Source organism: Rana temporaria, chromosome 12 (genome assembly GCF_905171775.1).
Source record: "Rana temporaria chromosome 12, aRanTem1.1, whole genome shotgun sequence".
Classification (NCBI taxonomy): domain Eukaryota; kingdom Metazoa; phylum Chordata; class Amphibia; order Anura; family Ranidae; genus Rana; species Rana temporaria.
Genome location: NC_053500.1, coordinates 32324090 through 32336931, shown reverse-complemented (window position 1 = coordinate 32336931; position 12842 = coordinate 32324090). Strand labels below are relative to the sequence as shown.

At 45.6% G+C, this 12842-nt stretch overlaps 1 protein-coding gene across 1 annotated transcript in view; it reads left to right on the top strand.

The window, feature by feature from the left end:
- Nucleotides 1-12842, top strand: part of PLCD3 (phospholipase C delta 3) — a 99453-nt gene that overhangs the window by 55157 nt on the left and 31454 nt on the right. Inside the window, exons 6-7 of the mRNA XM_040331618.1 lie at nt 10053-10254; nt 11998-12142. Coding sequence (XP_040187552.1) covers nt 10053-10254; nt 11998-12142 — 347 coding nt within the window. The remainder of the gene's footprint in view (nt 1-10052; nt 10255-11997; nt 12143-12842) is intronic.

The following is a 12842-nucleotide window of genomic DNA, read 5'->3' as shown; positions in this document are numbered from 1 at the left end:
TGTACTTCCTGTACCCCCCTGATGGCGGCCCTGCCTGGGAGTGCCGTTGTGTCACCTTTCTGGGACTATAAATACAAAAGGACCAAACATTAAGGTACTCAGTGCTGGAATATTATCATCACCGGTGTGACTTGGTAATGATAAGAACAAAGGACCAAAAACTGGTTAAACCGGTAATGATTTCTAAATGGGAAAAAAGAGACATTACGGGCGAAGTGTCACCAACACACACAGCTTCATGAGAAGCATTCGCTGTACACAACGCCCATTTATCACCTTGCAGACAATTCTCACACACTGATGTCACGTAATTTCTAGCCGCTGTTACCGAGATTTGCTATCCAAATCCAAATTAACGCCCGGAAGATTTACCCCCCTTTAAGACCAGGCCATTTTTTGCGATACGACACTGCGTTATTTCAACTGACAATTGCGCGGTCGTGCGACGCTGTACCCAAATAAAATGTACGTCCTTTTTTTGCCCGCAAATAAAGCTTTTTTTTTTTGTTTAAAAACTTTTTTTTATTGAGGTTACATTGTGGTACAATAAGAGGTTTCAATTACAGTAAAATTACCATATAAAGGTTATTCAGTTATATAATTATTGAAAAAGTAGAAAATATAGATACAATCTATCGAGGGTTCTCTACAAATAAATGTCTGTACAATAGTGTAAAGAATATATATCTATATAAAAAAAAAAATATATATAGAAATATAAATTTGAACTAATATGGAGATGTAGGGCCAGATCCACGTACCTCGGCGCATTTTTAAGGCCGGCGTAGCGTATCTCAGATACACTACGCCGCCGTAACTTACAGCGTATTTTCCGTATCCTGAAAGAATTTGCGCCGTAAGTTACGGCGGCGTAGTGTAAATGTGTCGGCGTAAGGGCGCGGAATTCAAATGACTAAGATGTGGGCGTGTTTTACGTTAATGCAGCTTGACCCCACGTAAATGACGTTTCTTTTTAACGGCGCTACAAACAAAAAAAGACCAACAAATTTGAAAAAAAAAAAAAATATTTTTACTTTCTGTTATAAAACATATTAAAAAAAATCTAATTTCTTCATACATTTAGGCCAATATGTATTCTGCTACATATTTTTGGTAAAATAAACTCCAATAAGCTCCTATTGATTGGTTTGTGCAAAAGTTATAGTGTCTCCAAACTATGGGATATTTTTTTACTTTTCACTAGTAATTGCAGCGATCAGCGAATTATAGCCTTTTTATACTTTTGACACTTTGCGGGAACCGATGACACTAACATCGGGCATCCAGACATCGGCCAGCGGCTCTTCTCCACCTCGCTTCCGCCATGCGTCCCCTCCCCTCCTCCTAGGTATCCAATAGGCGGACAGATCGGATGCTAACTAACATTTACTTTTGACACTTTTTGGGAACCAGTAATACTAATACAGTGATCAGCGCTAAAAAATATGCACTGTCACTGTACTAATGACACTGGCTGGGAAAGGGGTTAACATCAGGGGCGATCAAAGGGTTAACTGTGTGCCTAGCCTGTGCTTTCTCACTGTGGGGGAGGTGCTTTTACTATGTGAAGGCATTGATCCATGATCCTGTTTTGCAGAGACACTGGATCAATGTCTTCCCTACTGACAGAACAGCGATCTGCCTTGTTTACATAGGCAGATCACCATTCTGCCTCTGTACTGAAGCATCGGCGGGTGCCAGCGGACATCGGGTCTGTCGTACCCACCGATCAGCTCCCGATGTGTATAATAACAGCCAGGGGCGGACTGACCTTTTCAGTGTGTGTATGTGTATTCTGTGTGTATGTACACTGTGTGTGTATACTGTGTGTGTATATTGTGTGTCTGTGTGTGTGTATACTGTGTATGTATACTGTATGTGTGTGTGTGTGTGTATACTGTGTATGTAAATTGTATGTGTGTGTACTGTGTGTGTGTATACTGTGTATGTATACTGTATGTGTGTATACTGTATCTGTGTGTGTATACTGTGTATGTATACTGTATGTGTATACTGTGTGTGTATACTGTGTATGTATACTGTATGTGTGTATACTGTGTATGTATACTGTATGTGTGTATACTGTATCTGTGTGTGTATACTGTGTATGTATACTGTATGTGTATACTGTGTGTGTATACTGTGTATGTATACTGTATGTGTGTATACTGTGTGTGCATACTGTATCTGTGTGTGTATACTGTGTATGTATACTGTATGTGTGTATACTGTATGTGTGTATACTGTATGTGTGTATACTGTATCTGTGTGTGTATACTGTGTATGTATACTGTATGTGTATACTGTGTGTGTATACTGTGTATGTATACTGTATGTGTGTATACTGTGTGTGCATACTGTATCTGTGTGTGTATACTGTGTATGTATACTGTATGTGTGTATACTGTGTGTGCATACTGTATCTGTGTGTGTATACTGTGTATGTATACTGTATGTGTGTATACTGTGTATGTATACTGTATGTGTGTGTATACTGTGTATGTATACTGTATGTGTGTGTGTGTGTATACTGTGTGTGTATACTGTATCTGTGTGTGTATACTGTGTAAGTATACTGTATGTGTGTGTATACCGTGTGTGTATACTGTGTATGTATACTGTATCATACCTCCCAACTTTTCAACTTCAGAATGAGGGACAAATGAGCATACCCCCCAAACGAAGTTGTTGAGCGGGGGGGGGGGGGTGGCTGGATCGCGAAACAAAGAGTTGTTGAGTGGGGGGGTGGGATTCCGGGGATCGGGGGCGCAGATGTAAGTTGATGAGCGGGGCGGGGCTCCCTGGATCGGAGCTGTTGAGCGGGGGGGGGGGGGGGTTTGACGCAAATCGCGGGACAGCAGCTTTTACCGCGAATAGCGGGATTTAGCGTGAATCACAGTAATCGCGGTGGGAAGCAAAAACTCGGGATAATATCTCGGGATTTAGCGCGAATCGTTGGATACTGCGAATACTGTGTATGTATACTGTATGTGTGTGTGTGTATACTGTGTGTGTATATTGTGTATGTATACTCTTTGTGTGTATACTGTGTATGTATACTCTATGTGTGTATACTGTGTATGTATACTTTATGTGTGTGTGTATACTGTGTATGTATACTGTATGTGTGTACTGTATGTATGTGTGTACTGTATGTGTGTGTATACTTCATGTGTGTGTGTATACTGTGTATGTATACTGTATGGGCCCATAATCTATTGCCTGTGGGGCCCCATAATCTCCTATTGCCCGGGGGCCATCTTGAGTTGTCAGTCTGCCCCTGGTCACAGCTGTAGTGGACCAGCGGCGGCACGCGCCTCACAGAGGAAAGTGCAGGATCGCCAAGTTATACGATCGGCAAGCAGTTAAAGGACTGGGTTTTGGAAAGATGTCCAACAAGCGCAAAGTGGTGACGTTCAGGTTTTCAGAAACATCTGGCCATATGGGTACCCATGGCCCAAACAAATGTAGGCACGATCTGTAGACGTGTTCTTGATTTTTTTTAGAGTCTGTAATTTCTTCTGTGGTCAGTGAATTCCTTCTGTGGTCTCTGAACACGTCTGAACTTAATGTAGTTTATAAATACATCCTCCAGGCTTGAACATGTTAGAGCTTTGGCCCGCCAGCGTTAACCTGGCCATACACAAGCTAATCGAGGGATATCGGGCGGGGGATGGTCAACAGGGCCACTTACTGGCACAGGAACTGGCCAAAATTTGCTCAGTTGCCCACCTCCTGCTCAGGATTCCCCGATTAAAAATTAGAGCCAGGTAGACAATTGTCAGCCAAACAACGCCTCCATCCAATCAGATGCAGGCACTATTCGGGCGGGGCCAGCTGTCAAAATGTGAAACCAGTGGCTGGAGATTCCTCTGTCAGCACTGCGTAGCGTGGATAGAGGAATTGGTTAGATAGAAGACATCTATAGGAGTAAGGCTTGTACAGAAGGGTAGGATCCCTGTAGCCGCGCATCTGAGTAGCCCCTAGAATCAGTGTGAAAGTGGCAACCTCAGCCTGGCCACGCCCCCAATACATTTCACCCCACCCCCTAGGAGCTTAGTCATGGTGTAAAGCCAGTTTTAGTTTAGGGGCTGAAGTGAAAACTCACTCTTGCTCTTTGCCTCTTCTTTCATATCAGCAGCCAGTGTAGGCACCACCACAGTCAGGTGTAAAGTGGAACTCCATAAAAAAATATATATATATATTCTATTTTTTGCTGTGTACTGTATTGTGAACATAATACAAGGCATTTTGTGAATTGACAAGGGGAGTGTACACAATTCAAAGCACAAAAATTCTACGCATGCTCGGAATCAATTCAACGCATGCTCGGAATCACTGAACTTAATTTTTCTCGGCTCGTCATAGTGTTATACGTCACCGCGTTCTTGACGTTCGCAATTTCCGACAACATTTGTGTGACCGTGTGCATGCAAGACAAGTTTGAGCCAACATCCGTCGGAAAAAAATCCACGGTTTTGTTGTCGGAATGTCTGATCGTGTGTACGGGGCATTAGTCTGTGGGGTTCCATATGGAGTTGGCCCACCCTTAGTAGCTAGAACAGCTTCAACTCTTCTGGGAAGGCTGTCCACAAGGTTTAGGAGTGTCTGTGGGAATGTTTGACCATTCTTCCAGAAGCGCATTTGTGATATCAGGCACTGATGTTGGATGAGAAGGCCTGGCTCCCAGTCTCCGCTCTAATTCATCCCAAAGGTGTTCTATCGGGTTGAGGTCAGGACTCTGTGCAGGCCAGTTAAGTTCCTCCACCCCAAACTCGCTCATCCATGTCTTTATGGGCCTTGCTTTGTGCACTGGTCCAAATCATTTGGTGGAGGGGGGGTTATGGTGTGGGGTTGTTTTTTTGGGGGGTTGGGTTGGCCCCTTAGTTCCAGTGAAGGGAGCTCTTAAGGCATCAGAATATCTAGACATTCTGGACTATTTCATGCTCCCAACTATTAGCCGGATTCAGGTAGAGCGGCACTTCTTTGTTCCGGCGTAGCGCAGGTCATTTACGCTACGCCGCCGCAAGTTAGAGAGGCAAGTGCTGTATTCACATAGCACTTGCGTCCTAAGTCACGGCGGCGTAGTGTAAATGTGCCGGCGTAAGCGCGGCTAATTCAAATTGGGAAGAGGTATGTGTGTTTTATGTTAATAAGGCATGACCCCACGTAATTGACGTTTTGATCGTACAGCGCATGCGCCGTCCGTGGACGTATCCCAGTGCACATGCGTCGGATAGAATGCCTAAGATACGTCGAACACTGCCTACGACGAGAACGTAACTTACGCACAGCCCTATTCGCGTACGACTTACGCAAACGACGTAAAAAGATACGCTTTTTCCGACGTCCATACTTTGCATGGGCTGCGCCACCTAGAGACCAGCTTTATCTTTACGCCGGCGTATGTCTTACGTAAACGGCGTAAATGCGACGGGCGTACGTACGTACGTTCGTGAATCGGCGTATCTTGCTCATTTACACATTCAACGCGGAAAACAACAGCCAGCGTAAATATGTACCCTAAGATACGATGGCGTAGGAGACTTACGCCGCTCGTATCTTAGCCTAATTTAAGCGTATCTGGTTTCCAGAATACGCTTAACCACTTAACCCCTGGACCATATTGCTGCCCAAAGACCAGAGCACTTTTTGCGATCCGGGACTGCGCCGCTTTAACTGACAATTGCGCGGTCGTGCGACGTGGCTCCCAAACAAAATTGGCGTCCTTTTTTCGCCACAAATAGAGCTTTCTTTGGGTGGTATTCGATCACCTCTGCGGTTTTTATTTTTTGCGCTATAAACAAAAATGGAGCGACAATTTTGAGAAAAATTAATATTTTTTACTTTTTGCTATAATAAATATCCCCCAAAAATATATAAAAAAATGATTTTTTTCCCTCAGTTTAAGCCGATACGTATTCTTCTACATATTTTTTGTTAAAAAAAATCGCAATAAGCGTTTATTGATTGGTTTGCGCAAAAGTTATAGCGTTTGCAAAATAGGGGGTATTTTTATGGCATTTTTATTAATATATTTTTTTTACTAGTAATGGCGGCGATCAGCGATTTTTTTTCGTTACTGCGACATTATGGCGGACACTTCAGGCACTTTTGACACATTTTTGGGACCATTGGCATTTTTATAGCGATCAGTGCTATAAAAATGCATTGGATTACTATAAAAATGCCACTGGCAGTGAAGGGGTTAACACTAGGGGGCGGGGAAGGGGTTAAGTATGTCCCTGGGTGTGTTCTTACTGTGGGGGGGGGTGGCCTCACTAGGGGAAATCACTGATCCTCTGTTCATACATTGTATGAACAGAAGATCAGCGTTTCCCCCGGTGACAGGACAGGGAGCTGTGTGTTTACACACACAGCTCCCGGTCCCCGGTCTGTAACGAGCAATTGCGGGTGCCCGGCGGCGCAGTACGTCCGGCGCGGGAGCGCGCCTAATTTAAATGGGACTCGCCCCATGAAAATAGGAACGCCTTGCGCCGGACGGATTTAAGTTACACAGCCGAAAATTTCTAGGCAAATACTGTGCGAGAAAAAAAGTTGCAATGACCGCCATTTTATTCCCTAGGGTGTCTGCTAAAAAAACATATATAATGTTTGGGGGTTCTGAGTAATTTTTCTAGCAAAAGAATGATGATTTGTACATGTAGGAGAGAAGTGCCAGAATAGGCCTGGTATGGAGGTGGGTTTTAAAGCCCTGTATTGAGGCGGTTAAAGTGCATGTAAAGGCAGGCGTCCCAATACTTTTGACAATATAGTGTATGTGATATATTACAATTTTGTTTTGTCTTTTTGGATTAGATATCCTTTCATGATGTCCTGTGATCAGCCCTCAGCAGTGAGATGTGATTTGTTATAGACGTTAGACGTTCCCTTGGCGTCTATGATCTAGTGACACACTGGTGGATTGTATATGTTTGTATTATGTAGGTGTTATGGGTGGGTGTGGTGACATTTGTAGGCCTCCATGCAAGAAACTTGTTCTCCTTGATCTTCCAGTTTACGAGATTCTATCTCAGGAGCTCACCGCAAACCCCGCCCCTGCTCATTAATCACTAAAGCCTCTTACACACGATCAGATTTTCAGATGAACGTTTTTTTGTTGCTTGCTAGTCTCTTGGTTACTCTCCATACGAAAATTCTCGTACGACGGCGGCTGTCTCGGCTCCTCCCCGCAACAGCTAACCCCCGTTCTGGGAAGGGCTTTCCCAAGGGGCTTAGCTTGCGGGCGCACTCCATAGCCATAGCCGCTGACTGTATCTCTCGGCCTTGCCCGTCATTGATTTGATTGACAGCAGCGGGAGCCAACGGCTGCGCTGCTATCAGCTCCAATGAAAAGCCGCCTCAAGCTGGGGAAAACCATTGCGGGCCCGGGTTTTTTTCACCTTAATGCACAGGTGTCAAACACAAGGCCCGTGGGCCAAATCCGGCCCTCCAGGCCCTCGCACCTCTCCTGCAGCTGCAGGAGAGCTCCAACCCTCCTCCAGACCCTTACTTTCTGTTTTCAAGCAATGCCTCCAGCTTCTTCCCAGCAGCAGCATAAGGAAAAGGGATGCACTGTGATGTAAGGGAGAGTGGGGGACTCAAATTCTTAAGCGGGGGTGGCTCTTGACATCTAATGTAAAGGGGAGGGAATGCGCAGGACATCTAATCTTACAGATACAACCGACCCTTTTGAGGGCAATCATAATGCTGATGCGGCCCACAATGAAATTGAATTTGACACCCCTGCCTTAATGCATGGGTTGGATTAGACCAGGGCTCAAGTCCTGCGGGAACGCGTGGGAACGGAGTCCCTGCACTTTTTTCACAGCAGGAACGCAGTTCCCTTTGCAGGACTAGAGCAGCCTCGAGCAGTCAAGCCACCTGAGCCAATCCTTCACTAAGCGGCGATGCCCAGCTCGTGTCACTGTCAGAGGCAGGCGAACCTTAGTAATCCTTGATGCCGCAATGTCTCCTGAGAGCTTTTGTCATTGTTCCCAGGAGACTTTGCGGAGATCTGCCGCGAGTTATCACAGGATTTAGAAAGAACTTGCTTAAAGTAACATAAAGGATTACTAAGGTACAGTGGATCGGAAAAAAAACATGCGGTTTAGTAATTATGCATAAGAGCGTATCATTTTTTATTTTTTTTTGGTGGGGGAGTGGATCTGGGTGGGAGTTCCCACACTTTTTTCCCCAGGACTTGACCCCTGCATTAGACCCCTTTCACACTGAAGCGTTTTTACAGTGTTTTAGCGTTAAAAATAGCACTATTAAAACGCTCCAAAAACGCTCTCCATGCATCTCAATGGACCCTTTTACACTGAGTCTTGCAAGCAGCATCTTTGGAGCAGCTTTTGGGCGCTGAAAAAAAACGCTCCAAAAACGCCCCTCTACATTGAAATGAATTAACCACTTGACCACTGGGCACATAAACCCACTTAATAACCAGACCAATTTTCAGCTTTCGGTGCTCTCACAATTTGAATGACAATTACTCAGTCATACAACATTGTACCCAAATGAAATTTTCGTCCTTTTTTTCACACAAATAGAGCTTTCTTTTGGTGGTATTTAATCACCGTTGGGTTTTTTATTTTTTGCGCTATAAGAGAAAAAAGACTGTAAAAAAAAAAGAATTTTTCTTTGTTTCTGTTATAAAATTTAGCAAATTTAGTATTTTTTCTTAATTTTTTTGCATAAATGTGAAAGATGAAGTTACGCCGAGTAAATAGATACCCAACATGTCACCCTCCAAACTTTGCTACTTAAAAATCCCCATAGGCGACGTTGCAGAGTGTGGGGGGGTATTGCAGAGTATTTTGGGGTATTGCAGAGTATTTTGGGGTATTGCAGAGTATGGGGGGTATTGCAGAGTATTTATGTTATTGCAGAGTATTGCACAGGGAGGGATGGATGGCTGGATCTGTGACTGCATTTGTCACAGATCCAGCCCACAGCAGCTGCTGCTGCTTCCGCTCTCCCCACTCTCCTCTCTCACACTGTACCGTTCGGTACAGAGAGGGGAGGGAGGAACCGGCGTCATCACATGACGCCGGTTTGTTTACAAGTGATCGCTCCGTCATTGGACGGAGCGATCACGTGGTAAACCACCGTTATCAGCGGCGATTTACCGTGCTCCGTGATCCGCCGGGTCCGGAGGACCCAGCGATCACGGACATTCCCGTTTGCGCGCCCCAGAGGGCGCGCGGGAGCGCGATTCTGGGAGGACGTCCATGGACGTCCTCCCAGAGTTAAGCAACCGCCTTGTAGACGTATTTCGTCTATAGGGCTGTTTGTTACCTGGTTAAAAAGCGCTGTAAAAATGCCTTACCCTTTCACACTGAGGCACTGCAAAAACGCCCTAAAACGTTGGGGTCTTAGCGATGCTTTACCAGCACATTGGGATTGCAGATGAGGCTTTGTTCGAATAACGCTTGAATAACGCTTGAATTAAGCTCGAAAAACGCTTGAATAACGCTTGAATAATGCTCGAAAAACGCTTGAATAACGCTCGAATAACGCTCGAATACTGCTCCAATAACACTTGAATAACACTTGAATAACGATTGAATAACGCTCGAATAACCCTCGAAAAACACTCGAATAACGCTTATATAACGCTCGAAAAACGCTCGAAAAACACTTGAATAACGCTCGAATAACGCTCGAAAAACGCTTGAATAACGCTTGAATAACGCTCTAAAAACGCCCCAGTGTGAAATGGGCCTTAAGGTGAAAAAACACGAAGCTTTACAACCCCTTCAAGTTGTAAAGCTCTGCGTAAACTGTTGGGGCTATATAAATCCTATAATAATCATAATAATAATAATAAAATACATATAAATCAATGAGAGCGCCAAACAAAGGACCACGGTAATTTAATGATATAATTAATTTATACCATTTTGCCATGAATCTATTCTTGGACGTTTATTTGGTGCTGCCATTGGTTCATCTGGCCTCAGTCAGCATCATATTTCATGATTTCTCCCCACACGGCAGCCTCAGGATTTGTCATTGGATGTGATTTTTGTGTTTTCTGCCCCCAGCCAAGCAGCATGACCTGATGATGCAGGAGGGCTTCATGATGTACCTGCTGTCCACAGAGGGAGACATCTTTAGTGAAAAACACAGGAAAGTCTATCAGGATATGAATCAACCCCTAAGCCATTACTTCATCTCCAGCTCCCATAACACCTACCTAACCAACCACCAGCTGGTGGGAACCAGCAGCACCGAATCCTATATCAGGTGAGGACAATTGCTGAAAAAAGTCAGGAATGCGATCGCCTGTCCAATCAGAGAGCGCAGCGCCGCTCGCGCATGCGCAGTGAGTGCCCGGCTGTGAAGCCGAAAGCTGTCACGGCCGGGTGCCCACAGTAACAATGAGGACGCCGGCTGGAGAGGGGGGGGGGAGAGGAGCGGAGCTCCGGCCGGCGCGTCACTGGAACGTGGAGCAGGTGAGTGTATGTTTATTAAAAGCCAGCAGCTACACTTTTTGTAGCTGCTGACTTTTAAAGCGGAGCTCCAGCCTAAAGTCGAACTGATCGGAACCCTCCCCCCCTCCGGTGTCACATTTGACACCTTTCAGGGGGGAGGGGTGTGCAGATAACTGTCTAAAGACAGGTATTTGCATCCACTTCCGGCCACACAGTCTCGGGCAGACTGCGGGCTTGACATCACCTCCCGTCCCCCGTCCCCCCGTTGTGTTCTGGGAACACTCGGCTCCCAGTACACAGCGGGAGCCAATCGGCAGGCGTAACGCGACTCGCACATGCGCCGTAGGGAACCGGGCAGTGAAGCCGGAGAGCTTCACTTCCTGGTTCCCTCACCGAGGATGGCGGGGGGAGCAGCAGAGTGACGAGCGATCGCTCGTCTTCTGCTGCGGATGGAGCTGGACTCCAGGAAAGGTTAGTGTCCTAACATTAAAAGTCAGCAGCTGCAGTATTTGTAGCTGCTGGCTTTTAATATTTTTTTTTCAGCAGACATCCGCTTTAATAAACATTGAAAATGCCTTGAACTCCCCTTTAAGGTTTTCAATTGAGTGGGAAAGGGTTAAAACCTCTGTCCTTTTATATTGCTGCGAAAGAGTACTTCTCGCTTCCTGTTGGCAGACAAAACAGGAAGTGAGGCATATTTTGGGAGGGGGCATGTGATCGGCACAGGGCCAATCAGCGCTGTCCAGACAGAGGGTCATGGGTCCTGCAGCCTCATAGGACAATCATGGGAGAATCAAAACTCCTCCTACAAGCTCTAACCAGTGCTCGACAGGACACTGATAGAAGTTACAAGACTGCTATATACTGCTGATGAGAAAAGATATTTATCAGTTTATATTTATTAAAATGATTGCATTTCCATGTTTTGTGCACTGTGTGAGACCAGATATAGTGAATACCGGGTCCTGGGTTTAGTAAGACTTTAATTCAACCCTTATAGAACTTTTTCATCATGGACACCCCTTCCTGGTTGAGCATTCTGCCTTGTGTTTCATAAACCCTTACAGACCACTTTTACCTACAGGTAAGCCAAGATTAAGGCTTACCTGTAGGAACAAGAAATATCTCCTAAACCTACACGGTTAAGGAGATATTTGCAAAAGACAGGCGCCGCTGTAGACAATGGCGCGCAGGCGCACTGAGCGTGGCGCTTCTAACAGCGATCGCGCCGTTAGTGGCGGCTTCCACGCTCATGCCGCCACTAACGGGACCGCCGCTCCGGCCATTCCCAGCGCCGAAGCCGCGATACCCAGGAAGTCACTCGTGGAGAGATGGCAGCGACGGAGGAGGGGAACGAGGACCGCTGCAGGGGCTTCGATCTCAGGTAAGTAATTCATAATGGGCCAGTATGCTATGCATACTAGCTCATTATACCTTTGTCTTTCAGGGTGTATTTTTATTTATTTTTTCCTGGAGGCTTTACTTCCTCTTTAAACATAGTGACAATTATACCAAGACTGACAATTTTCTTTTCTTCTTTTATTCCTACGTGTAGGGCGTTTATGGATGGCTGCCGCTGTGTAGAGCTTGACTGTTGGGAGGGGACCAATGGGGAGCCAGTCATTTACCATGGACACACATTCACCTCGAAGATCCTCTTCAAAGATGTCATAGCCACCATTAAACACTACGCATTCAAAGTAAGCAGCCTCGTCTACTTCTAAGCAGCTTGCTTTATCTTTCCTGGGACCAGCAATGGAGAACCAAAAAGATACTTGGTCTAAGGAGTACTGAAATACTATAGAGGTCTTTCTTGAAATCAGCCAATCAAATTCCAGCTGTCACTTTTTTAGAAAACAGAAGTACAAATCTGATTAGCTCCCGAACAATGTAAACACAATGCCTTCAGCTTCCTGGCTAGTTCGGCTTTTCAGATCTTGAGTCTGTCTCCATCAGTGGCAGCTGGTGCTCCAAATTTTTTTTTCAATTGCAGCCTCACTGTGCCCATCAAATGCAGCCACTGTACCATCAAACGCAGCCACTGTACCATCAAACAAAGCCACTGTACCATCAAACGCTGCCACTGGGCCCATTAAATGCTGCCACTGTACCAAACACTGCCACTGTGCCTATCAAACGCTGCCACTGTGCCCATCAAACGCTGGCGCTGCCACTGTGACCATCAAACGTAGCCACTGTACTAAACACTGCCACTGTGCCCATCAAAAGCTGCCACTGTGCCCATCAAACGCAGCCACTGTGCCCATCAAACGCAACCACTCTGCCCATCAAACGCAGCCATTGTGCCTATCAAACGCAGACACTGTGCCTATCAAACGCAGACACTTTGCTCATTAAATGCAGCCACTTTGTCCATTAAACACAGCCACTTTGCCCATC